This window comes from Dipodomys ordii, unplaced genomic scaffold, assembly GCF_000151885.1.
Source record: "Dipodomys ordii isolate 6190 unplaced genomic scaffold, Dord_2.0 Scaffold101, whole genome shotgun sequence".
NCBI classification, from domain to species: Eukaryota; Metazoa; Chordata; class Mammalia; order Rodentia; family Heteromyidae; genus Dipodomys; species Dipodomys ordii.
Window position 1 is genome coordinate 3,819,264 of NW_012267317.1, and position 14,912 is coordinate 3,834,175.

At 57.7% G+C, this 14,912-nt stretch overlaps 2 protein-coding genes across 4 annotated transcripts; one reads left to right on the forward strand and one right to left on the reverse strand.

Annotated features, from left to right (window-relative positions):
- The first annotated feature begins 1,573 nt into the window (after positions 1 to 1,573).
- Positions 1,574 to 7,109, forward strand: Cdk5 (cyclin-dependent kinase 5). 2 transcript variants are annotated; one of them, XM_013027221.1, is made up of 12 exons: positions 1,574 to 1,688; positions 2,286 to 2,374; positions 2,460 to 2,527; positions 2,655 to 2,715; positions 2,811 to 2,867; positions 4,729 to 4,824; positions 4,972 to 5,046; positions 5,209 to 5,305; positions 5,483 to 5,552; positions 6,479 to 6,539; positions 6,641 to 6,721; positions 6,836 to 7,109. In XM_013027221.1, the coding sequence occupies exons 1-12, from the start codon at positions 1,652 to 1,654 to the stop codon at positions 6,920 to 6,922; spliced, it is 879 nt and encodes a 292-aa protein (XP_012882675.1). In that variant the 5' UTR covers positions 1,574 to 1,651; the 3' UTR covers positions 6,923 to 7,109. The 2 variants fall into 2 exon arrangements, with proteins under 2 accessions (XP_012882675.1, XP_012882676.1); XM_013027222.1 differs by lacking the exon at positions 4,729 to 4,824.
- A 907-nt stretch (positions 7,110 to 8,016) lies between these two features.
- Positions 8,017 to 12,108, reverse strand: Asic3 (acid sensing (proton gated) ion channel 3). 2 transcript variants are annotated; one of them, XM_013027225.1, is made up of 11 exons: positions 11,575 to 12,108; positions 10,894 to 11,044; positions 10,280 to 10,407; positions 9,976 to 10,165; positions 9,833 to 9,889; positions 9,602 to 9,749; positions 8,768 to 8,859; positions 8,604 to 8,683; positions 8,429 to 8,500; positions 8,235 to 8,293; positions 8,017 to 8,151 (listed from the first exon to the last, which is right to left on the reverse strand). In XM_013027225.1, the coding sequence occupies exons 1-11, from the start codon at positions 12,106 to 12,108 to the stop codon at positions 8,073 to 8,075; spliced, it is 1,590 nt and encodes a 529-aa protein (XP_012882679.1). In that variant the 3' UTR covers positions 8,017 to 8,072. The 2 variants fall into 2 exon arrangements, with proteins under 2 accessions (XP_012882679.1, XP_012882680.1); XM_013027226.1 differs by lacking the exon at positions 8,235 to 8,293.
- Positions 12,109 to 14,912: the final 2,804 nt, after the last annotated feature.

The window sequence follows — 14,912 nt, forward strand, 5'->3', positions numbered from 1 at the left end:
AGGCCCAGCGCGGCGCCCGCAGCTCGGCGGGGCGGCGTCCCCGCCGTTTCCCGCGCCGGACCCCGCGAGGCTTCCACCCGGCCTTCCCCGCTCGGGACTCTGGCGCCCGGGGGACTCCGTCTCTCGGCTCTATTATGGCACCTCTGGGCGGAAAGGAGTCCGCCTCACGCTGGGGACCCAACGGCACGGGGCCGCCCGGAAATTCGAAGCCGACCGAGTTGAAAGAGAGGAACGCTGGATTTAAGAATCTCCAGCGTCGCCCCCAACCTCAGTTAGCCGACGGAGGAGTCCCGGTGTTGGCCGGAGAAGCGGGGGGCTTGGGGGTCGGCTGTCCATTGTCCTGAGCTGCTGTGGGCGGGGCGGGGGGACTTCTTGGGGGAGCCCCGCCGGCCTTCCTCTGAGCTGTTACCACACCGAACGCAATCCTATTCGTAGCCGACACTTATCTTTTAAACGCGACCTTTGTGTGTAATCTTGTTTTCCCAACTAAATTATAAATTATTTCTGGTCAGGAATACACTTTTCCCTTTAGTCTGCCACATGGATGAATCATCGCACGGTTCACGCACACACACTCGGGTAGAAGTGAGTTAATTAACCAATGGCTCGCAGCAGCTCTGGTTCGGGTGTTTTCACCCGGCGCACAGCCCTCAGGAATGCAATCACGAGGCAATTAGAGAGCCGTGCGAGGAAATCTGTAATCAACTCCCGCACGGGATGAGGTAGAGGCTGCTCCGAGCGCAGCCTCGGTCTGTGGTCGTGGCTGTCGAGGAGGGTAACCAACCTGCCGGCCCTCGCGGGCCACACCCTGGCTGGCTTAGTGGGCCTGCTCTGGAGACTGGAATCCGGGGGACTCCCAGGCTCCAGCCAGCCTGCCTCGGCATGTCAGAGGGGAGCAGCTGGGGACCGGTGGGCTTGGAAGCGATAAACTGGGCCCTCCAGGAAACGAGGGGGTGTCTCCACTCGGATCCAGCCTCTAACGCTGCTCAAACTTGTGGTCCGCTGGTCCCCGTGCGGTGATCAGAGTGATCAGAGAGGCGTCGATCAGAGCCTTCCCCTCAATTAACCCTGCGTCACTGGGTGGCGGCCTATGGAAAGGTAGAAACTGGCGCTGAGGTTGTCAGGAGGTCGCTGGGAACTCAATACAACCAACCAGGTCAGAGCCAGATCGGTAACCAACTGCACCCGGGATCTAGGCCGTCAAACCCTCCAAAGGGAGCGCCCCACCCCCCACTCCCGCTGCATTCTGGAACGCGTAGTTCCCGAATGGGTGAGACCTGTGAGCACCGAAGAGGAATAACAAGAGCGGGGCACCCTGGGAGTCGCGGGCGCGCCGCCGCGGAGACTCCCGGAAGACGGACGCACGGTGCATTCTGGGACTTGAAGTCCACGGGAGCCTCCACGATGGAACCCGGTCCTGGGAGTGGAGCGCCGCAGACTGCCTGGGCACAGCCTGCTGGATGTTGTAGTTCTCGAGCCCAGCCGCTCCAGACGTTCCTGGGAAACATGGCCCATAAGGGACTACAAGTTCCAGGAGCCCCTGCTCAGACACCAGGGAGGGCGGGGCCGGAGCTGGGGTGCCGCCTCCTCTGCAACGCCCGGGCTGGAGTCTTAGAACCCAGGGCCCGTAGGGGTCCCCGCGGCCGCCGGGATGCAGAAATACGAGAAACTGGAGAAGATTGGGGAAGGTAATGGAACCACGAGATGTTCCTGCCAGGTCTTCTGCAGACCCTTCAGCATTCTTTGCAGCCCTGGCTCCCCTCAGCAATCAATACCAGCAGGCTCCGACCTCAGCACTGGCAGCAGCCCTGGCCGCTGAGCCCAGCCTCCGTACAGACACCAATTTCCCCGTTATCATTTCCCCTAGACGCCCACCCCCAGCCTGTAGATCTGACCTCCCAACCGCGGCACTTTCTGCATTTCCCACTCCTAGCTTCAGCACCACTTGCAAACCTCCACCCCAGCTTCAGTTCGCCGAACACCCCCAGTCTCAACATTTTTGCAGGCCCTCATTTCTCTCCCAGACTCATCACTCTTCCCAGACCCTCCTGATGGACTGCCATCATTATAGATTTCTGTTCGGAAGATTCTCCCTCCTACTAGGACCCTTGATCCTCTGATGACACCTTCTTGTACTTCCCTACCAACCACATCCTCACTCACAAAGCTGGCCTTCACCATGAAACCTTTCCCTTGCACACTCAAGTGCTGCTCTCACTCCCGAGAGATTTCCTGGAGAGAGAAGATAGCCATCCTTTCACTTACCCATGACCTCCTTCCTTCAGGTACCTATGGAACAGTGTTCAAGGCCAAAAACCGGGAGACCCATGAGATTGTGGCTCTGAAGCGAGTGAGGCTGGATGATGATGATGAGGTAGGATCAGGACATGGCCGGTGGGGGTCGAGATCCGGACTGGATGGTCTGTGACTGTTGCCCCCTGGCTCCTTCCCTTGTGTAGGGTGTACCAAGTTCAGCACTCCGGGAGATCTGCCTACTCAAGGAACTGAAGCACAAGAACATCGTCAGGTGTGTGCTCTGCAGATGTTGCCTGTGTTGGCTGGTTGGAGGAGTTAGAGGCCTCATGTTGGACTGGGCTGGTATTGGGGTGTTAGGGACCATCAATGAACCTGGCTGAGCTCTTCTTTCTCTCTAGGCTTCATGATGTCCTGCATAGTGACAAGAAGCTGACTTTGGTTTTTGAGTTCTGTGATCAGGTGAAAGAGAGGCTGTGGGGGTGGGGTGGGAGGTGATCTTGAGAGGTTATAGAGGCCCACACTGAAGATAAAGTCTGTCTCTCATCCCTTTCTAGGACCTGAAGAAGTATTTTGACAGCTGCAATGGTGACCTGGACCCTGAGATAGTGAAGGTGAGGAGACGGGGGCCTGGGGACTCCTGGAGGCTGGAGTGGGGCTATATATACTGTAGGTACTTCAGGAGTGCACAGTTGGAGTATGAGAGGAACCTTGTTTATGCCTTCCAGAAACCTCCAGGCTTAGTGGGCATGTTCCTTTATTTTAGTTTAGTTTTTTCTTTTTTCTCTCCTTTTTTTTTTAAATTTTTGTGTGGTTTTGTTTTGTTTTGTTTTTTGTTGTTGTGAGGCTTGAATTCAGGGGCTGGGTACCATCCCTGAGCTTTTTCGCTCGAGGCTAGTGCTCTCCATTTTGAACCACAGCACCACTTCTGGGTTTCTGGCAGTTAATTTCACAGACTTTCCTGCCTGGTCTGGCTTTGAACCTGGACCCTCAGATCTCAGCCTCCTGAGTAGCTGGGATTACAGGTGTGAGCCACTGGTGCTTTTTGACAGTACCACTCTGACGTCAATGATTTTATTTGTATTCAATAGATAAGGAAACTCCTAGATAAACATTCATTCAACTGATACCAGCTGGGCCTGATGATATACACCTGTAGTCCCAGCACCCTGGAGACTGAGGCTGGAGGATCATTAAGTTTGAGGCAGGATGATCCTGCCTCAGAAGCCAAACCAAAGCAATACTTGCTGAATGTTTCACTGTGTACCAGGCACCGTTCTAGGCTCAATACCAATTGCCTTAGCCCAGGTTCTCAGGAAGTCAGCTCCTGAATTACTACAGCACTATACTATAGTTTGTTGATGTATGGGGTGTATGCTGGGGTACAGCCACACAGGGAAGGAAGAAAGAAAGGGAAGAAGGCCTGCCAGCCAGCCTGTAAGGCCCAGAATAGCGGGAGCAGAACTGCAATAGCCAGGCTGGGAAGGTGGCTCAGTGGTAGAGTGCTTGCCTTGCATGCATGAGGCCCCGGGTTCGATTATTCAGCACCACATAAGCAGAAAAAGCCAGAAGTGGTGCTGTGGCTCACCTTGAGCTGAAGAGCTGAGGGACAGTGTCAGATCCATGACTGACAAAAAAAAAAAAAAAAACTGCAATGGTCAGTGCCTTGCAACAAGAGGCCGCGAGAGTGTCTGGATGGTGCTCCGCTGAGCGGAAGTTGGGTGGGAGATAGGGAACAGCATGAGATGAGGAAGGAACAAGGCCAGCTTTAGGGTACAGCCTCTTACCCAGGATGTTGGGGGGGTGCATGTGCGCACACACGCATGCGTGTGTGTGCATGAGTGTGTATGGGCATGGGCACACATGCGTGCCCAAGTGTGCTAGAACTTGGGCTGGAACTCAGTACCTGGGCACTGACATATAGTTTTTATTCTCAAGGCTGACTCTACCACTTGAGCCACAGCTCTGTTTTTTATTTATTTATTTTTGTCGGTCGTGGGGCTTGAACTATGGGCCTGGGTGCTGTCCCTGCACTATTCAGCTCAAGGCGAGCGCTCTACCACTTGAGCCACAGCGCCACTTCTGGTTTTCTAGTGGTTTATTGGAGATAAGAGCCTTACGGACTTTCCTGCCGGACTTTCCTGCCCGGGCTGGCTTTGAACCATGATCCTCAGATCTCAGCCTCCTAAGTAGCTAGGATTACAGGCATGAGCCACCAGCGCCTGGCCACAGCTCTGTTTTTTAACTTAAAATTTGTATTGTTATTATAAAGGTGATGTACAGAGGGATTACAGTTATATTTTCAGCTTTTAGCTGGCTAATTGGAAGTAAACATCTCATGGATTTTCCTGTCCAGGCTAACCTTGAACTGGGATCCTCAGATCTCAGCTCCACAAATAGCTAGATTACAAGGGTGAGTCACTGACATCTGGTTCACCCAGGGCGCTGACTCCCATCTTCTCTGCCTCTTTCCAGTCATTCCTATTCCAGCTTCTGAAAGGCCTGGGATTCTGTCACAGCCGCAATGTGTTACACAGGGACCTGAAGCCCCAGAACCTTCTCATAAACAGGGTACTGCTCTGGGGGCAGGGAGGAAGGACACAGGCTGGAGCCGGGGTTTTGGAGCTCTAAGTTGGGCAGGACTGGAGAAAGGGAGCTGGAGCCTGCTTCAACTGGTTCCAGAGCCCCTTCTCCATGTGCCCTCCCATTTCCCCTCAGAATGGGGAGCTGAAATTGGCTGATTTCGGCTTGGCTCGAGCCTTCGGCATCCCCGTCCGCTGTTACTCCGCCGAGGTGAGCCTAGGAGATGGGATATGGGGTGAGTCCCAGCGGGCCTCTCTTCCCTGCGCAAGGGTCCTGTGACAGCACTGTCTGATTTCCTCTCCCGCTAAGCCTGCTCCAACCTTGCTCCTAGCTCTCTGAGTGGGGGGTCCCTGTGGGTGGGTTCTTCTCTAGGTGGTCACTCTGTGGTACCGCCCACCGGATGTCCTCTTTGGGGCCAAGCTGTACTCCACGTCCATCGACATGTGGTCAGCCGGCTGCATCTTTGCAGGTGATGTGCGGGACTCTGTAGAGGGACTTGTTTTTCCCATTTGGGTTGACAAATGGGGTCTAGAGGGTCCGCTATGGAGGAAGAGAGTGGGGATCCTGGGGCTGGGCTGGCAGGCACAGGGCACCTCGAGCGAGAGGTGCTTCATGTGTCATGGCTTCTCCCCTCTCTTCCTCTCAGAGCTGGCCAATGCTGGGCGGCCTCTTTTCCCTGGCAACGATGTCGATGACCAACTGAAGAGGATCTTCCGATATCCTTCCGCTTCCCTGACCCTTCTGTCTTTGCTCTGCCATCTTTATCTTCTTTCTGGAAAGGGTGTGGTTGGGAGCTTGGACCAAGAGTGAGCCAAGTGATAGCTGGGCCAAGAGGAGAATCTGGGGCTTCTGAGGGTGGAGAGCTGCACACTGTAGGAAAGGAGGGCCCGTTGGGGAGGCAGCTGAAAGACAGAGGTGAATCCTTAGAATAAAGCAGCCAGGACAAGCTAGGCCCTAGTGGCTCATGCCTATTACCCTAGCTTCTCAGGAGGCTGAGATCTGAGGATCATGGTTCAAAGCCAGCCCAGGCAAGGCCATGAGACTCTTATCTCCAATAAACCACTCAGAAAACTAGAGTGGGGCCGGGAATGTGGCTCAGTGGTAGAGTGCTTGCTTTGCATGCATGAAGCCCTGGGTTGGATTCCTCAGCACCACATAAACACAAAAAGCCAAAAGTGGTGCTATGGGTCAAGTGGTAGAATGCTAACCTTGAGCAAAAGAAGCTCAGGGACAGTGCCCAGACCCAAAGCCAAAGCCCCAGGACTGGAAAAAAAAAAAAAAAGAAAAGCAGAAGTGGCACTGTGGCTCAAGTGGTAGAGTGCTAGCCTTGAGCTGAAGAGCTGAGGGACAGCGTCCAGGCCCAGAGTTCAAGCCCCATGACGGGTTTAAAAAAAAAAAAAAGAGGACAGGGCAAGCAGTCTGTGAGAGAACACCTGGTTCTGGACCGCACACAGCGGAGGCTGGGCTGACTTAACACTGGGCAGGCTTGATGAACGCGCTGGTCACACGCTGGGCTGGGGGTGGAGGGAGGAGGGGAGGCAGGTGTAAGGGTTCTGGCCCAGGAAGGAAGACCGCTTCACACCCTGCTTCTTGAGGTGCAGAAGCACCCTTCCTCATGAGTGACCCTTGACCCCATGGACACGCTGCTAGGGACACCCACTGAAGAGCAGTGGCCTGCCATGACCAAGCTGCCAGACTATAAGGTGTGCCTGGGTATGGAGCAGGGAAAAGGTGATGGCTCACGATGGTGCCTTTGGCCATTGCAGTCTTACTCCCTGGCCTGACTCTCCCTACTCTTCTGCAGCCCTACCCGATGTACCCAGCCACCACGTCCCTGGTGAACGTCGTGCCCAAGCTCAATGCCACGGGGAGGGACTTGTTGCAGGTAGGGTGCCCAGGAAGGAAGGATGGGATGCTTGTCCAGCGGAACTACGGGAAAGAGGGGCTCCACGAGAACCTGATGAGGCCTGAGCCTGCCCCGCCTTTCCTCCATCTCCAGAACCTCCTGAAGTGTAATCCTGTGCAGCGCATCTCAGCAGAGGAGGCCCTGCAGCACCCCTACTTCTCTGACTTCTGCCCCCCCTAGGTCCTGGGACCCCTGGCTGCCAGGCAGGGGCCTGGCCTATTTAAGCCCCCCTCCTGGGAGGGGAGGAAGAGTGGGGGATGGTGTGGGGTGCTGAGCACCAGCTGTGCTGGGTCCAGCCAGGGCCGAGGTGCCCTGGCCCACAGTTTTCACTCCTTCCATGGACTTATTTAATTTCATAAATTGGCTCCTTTCCCACAGTCTGCTGATGTGGTGGTGGGGTGGCTTTGAAGGGGACTGGGGTGGGGGCCCTGCTCTCCCAACCATGCCCCCCGCTCAGACACCCCCAACTGTCTTCTGTTGCCTGAGCAGGAGGCCATGACCTTCCCCCCTCCCTGCTAGGGTCAGGGCAGGCTGCCTCGCCACACTCCTAGATGGCCTCCCTCGGCCAGGAGGACAGCACCTGGCATCTGTGAGGAAAGACAGGGGCAGGGACTAAGGGCCTGGCCTCTCCCTGTGGTTCTCCCCAGTTCATGTGGACCCTTCACTCTATGGCAGGAGAGACCCAAAGATGTGATTCCACCGGGAATACCTCTCCTATACTCCCTTATTTAGTTTTCCAGCAGAAGAGGGAAATTGGCCAAGGCCCAGTGTGTCCTTCCAGGTACGTGCAGGGGGGAGTGGAAGTCCCTCCTGCCCAAACTAGGGCCTTCAGCTCCTCATGGGGAGGTTGGGCAAAGCGAGTTGGAGCCACAGTTGGTCCTAAATGTGAGAAAAGGAATCATGACCTTGGAAGGCAGGCCAGCGGGCAGCTCCTGTTCTCAGATGTGGCACCGCCCCTTCGTGCTCACCCCGCCCCTCTTCCTCTGCACTGGGCTCTAGGCTGCGCTTCCTCTAACTATATGCTGGGAATGCAGTCAGGGCCTGAGGTCACACCGGCACTGGGTGCCCAGCTCTCTGCACAAGTCTGATTCCCACTGAGGTACAAATGGCTGATAATCCTCTTCCCTCCCCTTCTCAGGGAGACACGGACCAGGGTCCCTCCTAAATTTCAGATGGATGAAGTCTGGCAAAGGACTCCTCAGGGAGGCCTGACCTCTGCCCTACAAGACCAACAACTCAGGCACATACATTAGGGCTTTATTTGGGCCAAGACATCAAAAACACTTGTCGATTGGACACGTCCAGAATACCCAGATCCCAGAGAGCAGGTCTAGAGCCGGGTGACAAGGTAGCAGGTGCGATGGGAGGCAGAGAGAGTCTTGGTGACAGCACAGGGAGGAGTGGGAGGCCTGGCGGGACAAGGCAGCACTGAGGCAGGAAAACATCCTGCCCATCCCTCCTCCCTTGACCTTAGCGGGGCATTTTGTGTTACCTGTGGCTCAGGCTGAGGGGCGGAACATGGGCCCGATAGCTGTCCAGCCCTTCCTGACACTGGAAGGGAAAGGCTCAGAGGTGAAGAGGACTCCACCTTCCTTCTGTCTAGCCCCTCCCCTCCCAGGATCAGCCAAGATCACTGCACAAGCTCCCTGCTGGGGGTGGCAGGTGGGGAGGGAAAGGGGCTGTTACCTGATTGGTGCTGGAGTGCCTTTGGGAGCGCCTTTGGTTCCAGACATAGCCCAGGACTCTGTCATGGAGCACCTGGAAGTGGCAAGAAGACATGGCCAACACCACTCTTCCCCCTGGCCCCTCCTGGCCTGGTTTCCCTGCCCCCCCCCCCTCGGCCAGATGGAGCCCCGCCCACCTCACAGAGGAAGTCCAGGATCTCCAGGATGGTGAGCAGGCTGGCCCCAATGAACAGCCCCATCTGGCCCCCGATGTCGCCTGTGGAGGCCGAGCAGGTCAGCTCCCCGCCACCTGGGGCTCCCTGCTCCCCCCCCTCCCCGGACCCTGATGCTCTGCACACACCCAGCAGCTCTGACATTTCATAGGCTTTCTTCTGCTCCACCATCTCGTAGTTAAGGGCCTCAAAGAAGATATCCAGAACTAGCACATTCTCCCTGGAGGACATGAAAGGCTTGGCTGTTCGCTGGACCTCACCCACCTCTGCCCCTGGGGCCAACGACGAGCAACCAATGCGGGGGGAGTCTCCGATGACTCCTTTCAAGAACCCTGGGCCACCAGCCACGGGCTCACGCCTGTAATCCTAGCTGCTCAGGAGGCTGAGATAGGAGGATCTCGGGTCCAAGACAGCAGGGGCAGGAAAGTCCATGAGACTCTTTTTTTTTTTTTTTTTTTTTGGGTCCGGTCGTGGGGCCTGAACTCTGGGCCTGGGCGCTGTCCCTCAGCTCTTCAGCTCAAGGCTAGTGCTCTACCACTTGAGCCACAGCGCCACTTCCGGCTTTTTGCTTATGTGGTGCTGAGGAATCGAACCCAGGGCCTCAGGCATGCAAGGCAAGCGCTCTACCACTGAGCCAACTTCCCAGCCCTCCATGTGACTCTTATTTCCAACGAACCCCGCAAGAGATGGAAATGGAACTGTGGCTCAAGTGGGGGAGCACTAGCCTTGAGCACAAAAACTCAGGGACCCCGCCCAGGCCCAGACTTCAAGCCCCAGCGCCGAAAATAAAAACAGGAAAAAATAGACACCCCCAAACCCCTAGGCCATTTCCATGCCCTGGGTTGGCTTGTTCTGGCAGTTTGTCTGGAGTTTATGAGTACAGAGAGTCAGGTCCAGCCCGATGATGCGTTCTCCACCAGGGCCCCGTGTGCCCGCGAGGGCCCCCTCGGCCGGGCACTCACGCGATGTAGGCCTCGCTGCGGTTGTATTTCCGGGCCAGGTAGCGCGCGGCGGCGCGGCTGGGGATCCGCACCATGGAGAGCTCCTTGGCGTAGCGCGTGGCGGCGCACGGGTTGGGGCAGGCGCAGGCGTCCTTCCGCAGCATGGCGTCTGCGGGCCGCACAGGCCGGGTCAGGGCGGCGGCCTGGTGGGGCGGGGTGGGGTCTGGGGGGCCGGGGGACCTCGGTTCTCACCCAGGGCCGGGCTGGCGCAGTCCTTGTACTGCTGGGGGCTGCACACGGGCGCGCTGCCTGGGGAGCGCAGCGAGAGGGCTCAGCTCCGGGAGCTCCGGGAGCCCCAGCGCCTCCCCATGGCGCACGGAGATCCGGCCTCTTACCCGGCATGTGCATCATGCGACAACCGCACTTCCGAGCCACGTAGCGGGTCTCGCAGGTCAAGCGACACCCTACTAGGCTATAAGGCAGGCTTGGGGTGGGGGGGCCCAGGGGATCAGAGGGCTCCGGATCTAAGTCAGGATCCAGAAACACCGAGCTGCAGTCGCCCCAGGGCGGTGGCAGGAAGCTCAGCTGTGGAGGAAGGGGTTAGGAAGGCTCTGGGAGAGGAGGTCACTGGGGTCAGGAGGTCACTGGCCTCAGGTCACCTGGGGAGAGGCCAGGCCCGGCACAGGGAGGGGAGCTCACCCGCTGCTGCTGGCAAGACACAAAAGTCTGGTGACCAGGGGGTGCCCCAAAGCCCAGCTGGTCGATGGCAGGGGGCTCTTCCTGGCTATGGATGTGCACACGGATCCCGGCCTCAAAAGGGGTCTCTTCTGGGGAAGGGGGTGAGGCTTGAGATTCTCCCCTCCACATACACACACACACTAAGACTTCCCTTCACAGCCCATCCCTAGAATTGGGACCAGCCAGCCCAGCCCCCCCCCCATCCACCCCCCACTCTTGTGCAGTACTGGGGCTTGAACTCCGGGCTCTGACCCTTAGCCTTTTTTGCTCAAAGCCAGCATGCTACCACTTGAGCCACAACTCCCCTTCCAGCTTTTTAGTGGTTAATTGGAGTCTTGCTGGACTTCGGTGCCCAGTTGGCTTTAAACAGTGATCCTCAGATCTCAGCCTCCCCAGTGTGTAGCTAGGATTACAGACCTGAGCCACCTGCACCCATGCACCTCCCCTCTCCTCCTAGTTTCTAGCACCCCTTCTATGCCTCCAGCCTCCCAGTGCACCCCATCCTGCTCCCCATGGGCAGACCCCCAGCCTCATGCATTCATCCCCTCCCCTGGAGCCCCACACGTGTGCCCTACCCACGTCCTTCCACACTGGAAGATACTCCTCCTGCTGCACGTCCAGCATGATCTCCAACCCATTGCCAGCGCCGCCCTTGGGAGTGGTGAGCAGCTCTGCCCCCTGGGCACCAGAGTTGAACGTGTAGCACTGCCCCATCCGGGTGAAGATCTGGGAGGAGCCAGAGACCAAGTGACAGCTGGCCCTCAGGCTAGCAAGTGGCATGGGAACTCGGGTTGGAACTCTGAAGCCCACATCTCCATGGCTCCAGTCTCACAGATAGACACAGTAGTTGGGAAACTCTCACCCCCCCCCATCTATCACTCTAACGCCTTTCTCCCTCCCACCAAAGCCCAGGGTACCGCCCTGCGGGGGCAAAGGGAAGTGGGCCAGTTGCCCTCCTCTAGGACTGGCAGAATAACAATGAGGCAGGGTCCTTTCCTCCTGGCAGAACATTCTCGGCTGACATGCCCGCTCCCCAGGAGCAGGGACTCGAGGCTCATTCTTGGGCTTGCAGTCTGACGTTGCTGCACAATGGCACACAGGGCAGGGCCCTGCAAGAGGGCCATTCCCTCGGCTGGATGGAACAGGCTGCTGGGGCAGGGGGCCTATGTCTTCAGGGAGGAAGGAATGCCCAGCCGGGGGGGGGGTCAGGGTTCCCTGACTTAGGGGTGCTCGGGCTGACAAGGCAGCCAGCTCACCATGGTGAAGTTCTCTGGCCCACACGGCTGGCCACGGTAGCGGCAGTCCAGAAGCATTTCCTCCAGGGAGTGGCCGGCACGGGCATAGAGCTGTGCCATGTCAAACGTGGGGCTGGGCATAAAGCCGGGTGGTGCAGGAGGCTGGCCCAGGGCACGCAGGAAGGCAGCGTGCTCGGCCGGGTCCAGGCCCAGGAGCGCAGTCCCGGCCCAGTGCAGGTCGTTGGGTGTGAGGCGGGAGCGGCGCAGGGGGTTGATGTTGCACAGGGTGACGGCTGGGAAGGTGAGCCGGTGGCTCTCCCGCTTCTCCAGCGCGGTCTCGTGGTGGAACTCCCTATAGTAGTGCACTCGCTCAGCCACCTGGTAGAGGAAGGCCGCCAGCGACAGGAGCAGGGCTGTGGCCCATAGCCCTCTGTGCAGGGTCGGGCTCCCAGGGCTGAAGATGTGCCCCAGCCCGTGCAAGGTGCAGTTGCTGGCGAACACCCGGATGTCCGAGGCTGGCCGGCGGGCTTCCTCCAGCCCTGTGGAGGGCTTCATGGCTACACCCTGGGAAGGGGCGCTTGGAAGCAGAGCGAGGGAGGGTAGGTTGGAAGGCTGGTCAAGACAGAATTCAGGCGTCCAGGCAGGTAAGGAAAGCAGATAGAGTGGAAGCAAGGAGAGGAGAGGCTGGGAGAGGAGCGAATGACAGAGGCGGGGAGGCACTGGCCTGCTGGGTTGATGGGGCCTGGTGGTCCAGCCAGGCTGGGTCCAGATCGCGCAGCAGCTCTGCTGTGCTGTGCCGCGCGGTGCCGTGCCGTGGCTCTGTCCGAGACAGTGATGCAGGTAGAGGTTGTGGAGCTGTGTGGAGTTAGAGCTGCGGCAGAGGAGGCAGAGGATTGAGTTTCAGCAGTGAGGGGGGAAAGGGGACCAGGAGAGAAGTCTGGGGGGGGGGCGGGGGAGGTCCCTGGGGCCCAGGCTGAGCCATTAGTGCAGAGTGGGGGGCGGGCACTGCTGTCAGAGATGAGAGGCGCCAGGAGGAAACCGCAGCGGTCTTGGGCACAAGTTGCCAGCCCGGAGACACACTGGGGTGGTGGGGTACCTTTGGGACCCTCGAGGTCTCCTTAAAGTCACTGTACAGCAGGCCTGCTGGTCAGCTGCTGACCCTTTGTCCAGTCCCTCTCTCCTTTTGCTTCTCCTGTCTTCCCATGACCCCTGTCTGGGATCATTTGTTCTTTCTCAGAATGGACTTGGCCCCTCACCAAGCTGGAGAGCGGTGGGGCTTGGCAGGGGCCCAGGTCTTCCTCCTGTGCCCCCAGCACCCCAGACTACCCTGGATGCCAAGGGCCCCTGCATCGGGGTGCTCTGCATTCTGTGTGGCCCTGTCCCCCTAAGGTGTCCCACCCCACCTCTCTAATAACAGCCACCCCAGGAACAGGGGCGCTCTATGCCTCTGTCTTGCTCTTTCACGGGATAGACCTACAGTCCCTGGAAAGTGGCTGCATCCTACTGCATTAGGGGATGTGTTGGGTAACCACAGGCCCCGAGGGCCACGCAGCAGCGCTGCTATGTGTATCACATCAGCCTCCAGAAATAGAACCGCCGGGTCAAGAGGCCACCGCCTTTACAATCTGATAGATGTGGCCCCCCCCTCCACAGCACCTAAGCGACTTTGCATGGCCACCAGTATCGGGGAGGGAGTGTCTGTTCTGAACGGGGACTCCACGCCCTTGAGCCAGCTTGCTGTGTCCTCCAGAGAGCACAGCCACTTGTGATGGTGGAGGGAATTCCTCAGCAGCTGGAAGAGACTTCCAGAAACAGCCACTGGCCACAAGGTTAGTGCTAGCTGGCCCCAAGTGAGACAAGGAACAGCTCAGAGCCAAGGAGCCCCAGGGAGGCCCGCGCAGGACACTGCCTGCCAGGCCTAGCCGGTCACGCCCAGCGCTGTCCTGAATGTTCATGTGCCCCGCGTGTCAGGAAATCGGGCAGCACTTCCTTGGATGCCTGCAGAAGCAAGCTTACCTCCACTAGCTCACGGAGGCGCATTTCTACCCCTTTCTCTGAAAAGCAATGGGGGCCTCCAGATTTACTTTGGTGACCGACCTTGTGGTGCTGCAACTGCTGGTCTGCCCCACTGTTCCTGACGAGCCCTCGTGTTTATGCTTGTGTGTGTGTGTTTGGGGGGGGTGTGCCCCAAGCTCAGTGCCATGGGACAAGTGTGTAACTCTCTGCAAGAAGTGTAAAGTGGCTGGGAGCACAGCTGTACCCACTTCTCCCAACTATTGCCCCACGATCGTTCTGTTGTTTTGATTTAGAGATAGGTAATTGGTTTCTGCAGTGCAGGCTGGCCTTGAACTCAAGATCTTTCCTGCCATACCTCCTGAGGGTTAGGATCCCAGGCATGTAGTACCTATTCAAACTCTGAGTTTTTACTTCATGGAAAATTAGCCCCATTTAATCTTGGAAGAGGCTTTCAAGATAAAGCAATCAGCAATCAGACTGCAGCTGGCCCGAGTAGCTGGCAGAGAAAGGTCAAGGTAAATCACATGGCTGGTGAGCGAGGTGGGGGAGGCGGGTTGGGAGACCATCCTTAACCATCTGAAGCTGTAAGGAGCCCCCAAACCTGGCAGCCCGAGCCTGGTGGCTGGGCACGTGACATGCGAGGCACCTGGCTGGCTGGCCTGTGAGGAGGGGCCAGGCCCAGCCAGGAAATGAAGGCCCTTCTCTGGATTGCTTTTGGAGGAGTATACAGGCCAATTAATCCAGTGCTGGGCTTTGATCAGTCAAGAAGCAGTATACTAAACCCCAGGGCATTATGGTCCTGGGACCTGGGGGTGGCTGCCCCCACAGAAGCATCTGGTTCTAAACTGTGCCCACAAGGGGCTGAGAGTATGTGTCACCTTGGTTCCTGAGGCATACCCGGGGCCCTGACGCCACCTCCAGGCCGGCCTCCCAGCTTCAGCTGTCTGCTCTACCTGCACACTGTTGCCACCACTCTTGAAAGGCTAAACTACCTTTCTTTGCCATAGAAGAGGCTAAACTGTTTGGCTTGCTATGAAGTTGCAGCACCTCTTCCCCTACCCTGGGGAGGAGGGCACCCTGGAGTCCTAGAGCCTAGACATGGTGGATGGGGAACAGTTCCCATTGAGAAACCAAAGCAGGCGGCCAGCAGCCTTGGGGAAGGGCTGGTGCAGCAGTACAGAGACACAGGTCCTGACTTCTTGGTTATCCACCCCCAGCTCAGTGCAGGCATCTTTCCGGTGTCATTTCCTTAGCCCCTGAGAAGCTGAGTGGGACCTAGACCTGCCTCATTCAGTTTTGGGCCACAGTCTTGGCATTCAGGCAGTCTGCCCACATTCACTATG

What these genes read in the sequence shown, in the direction of transcription:
- Asic3 (XM_013027225.1), bottom strand. Translation starts at nt 12,108, where the DNA reads ATGAAGCCCTCCACAGGGCTGGAGGAAGCCCGCCGGCCAGCCTCGGAC. An exon ending in TGTCTTGCCAGCAGCAGCGG is followed by an intron (nt 10,166 to 10,279) that starts GTGAGCTCCCCT and finishes CTTCCTCCACAG; the next exon opens with CTGAGCTTCCTGCCACCGCC. An exon ending in TGAAATGTCAGAGCTGCTGG is followed by an intron (nt 8,684 to 8,767) that starts GTGTGTGCAGAG and finishes CGGCCTCCACAG; the next exon opens with GCGACATCGGGGGCCAGATG.
- Cdk5 (XM_013027221.1), top strand. Translation starts at nt 1,652, where the DNA reads ATGCAGAAATACGAGAAACTGGAGAAGATTGGGGAAG. An exon ending in AGAACCTTCTCATAAACAGG is followed by an intron (nt 4,825 to 4,971) that starts GTACTGCTCTGG and finishes ATTTCCCCTCAG; the next exon opens with AATGGGGAGCTGAAATTGGC. An exon ending in CCAAGCTGCCAGACTATAAG is followed by an intron (nt 6,540 to 6,640) that starts GTGTGCCTGGGT and finishes ACTCTTCTGCAG; the next exon opens with CCCTACCCGATGTACCCAGC.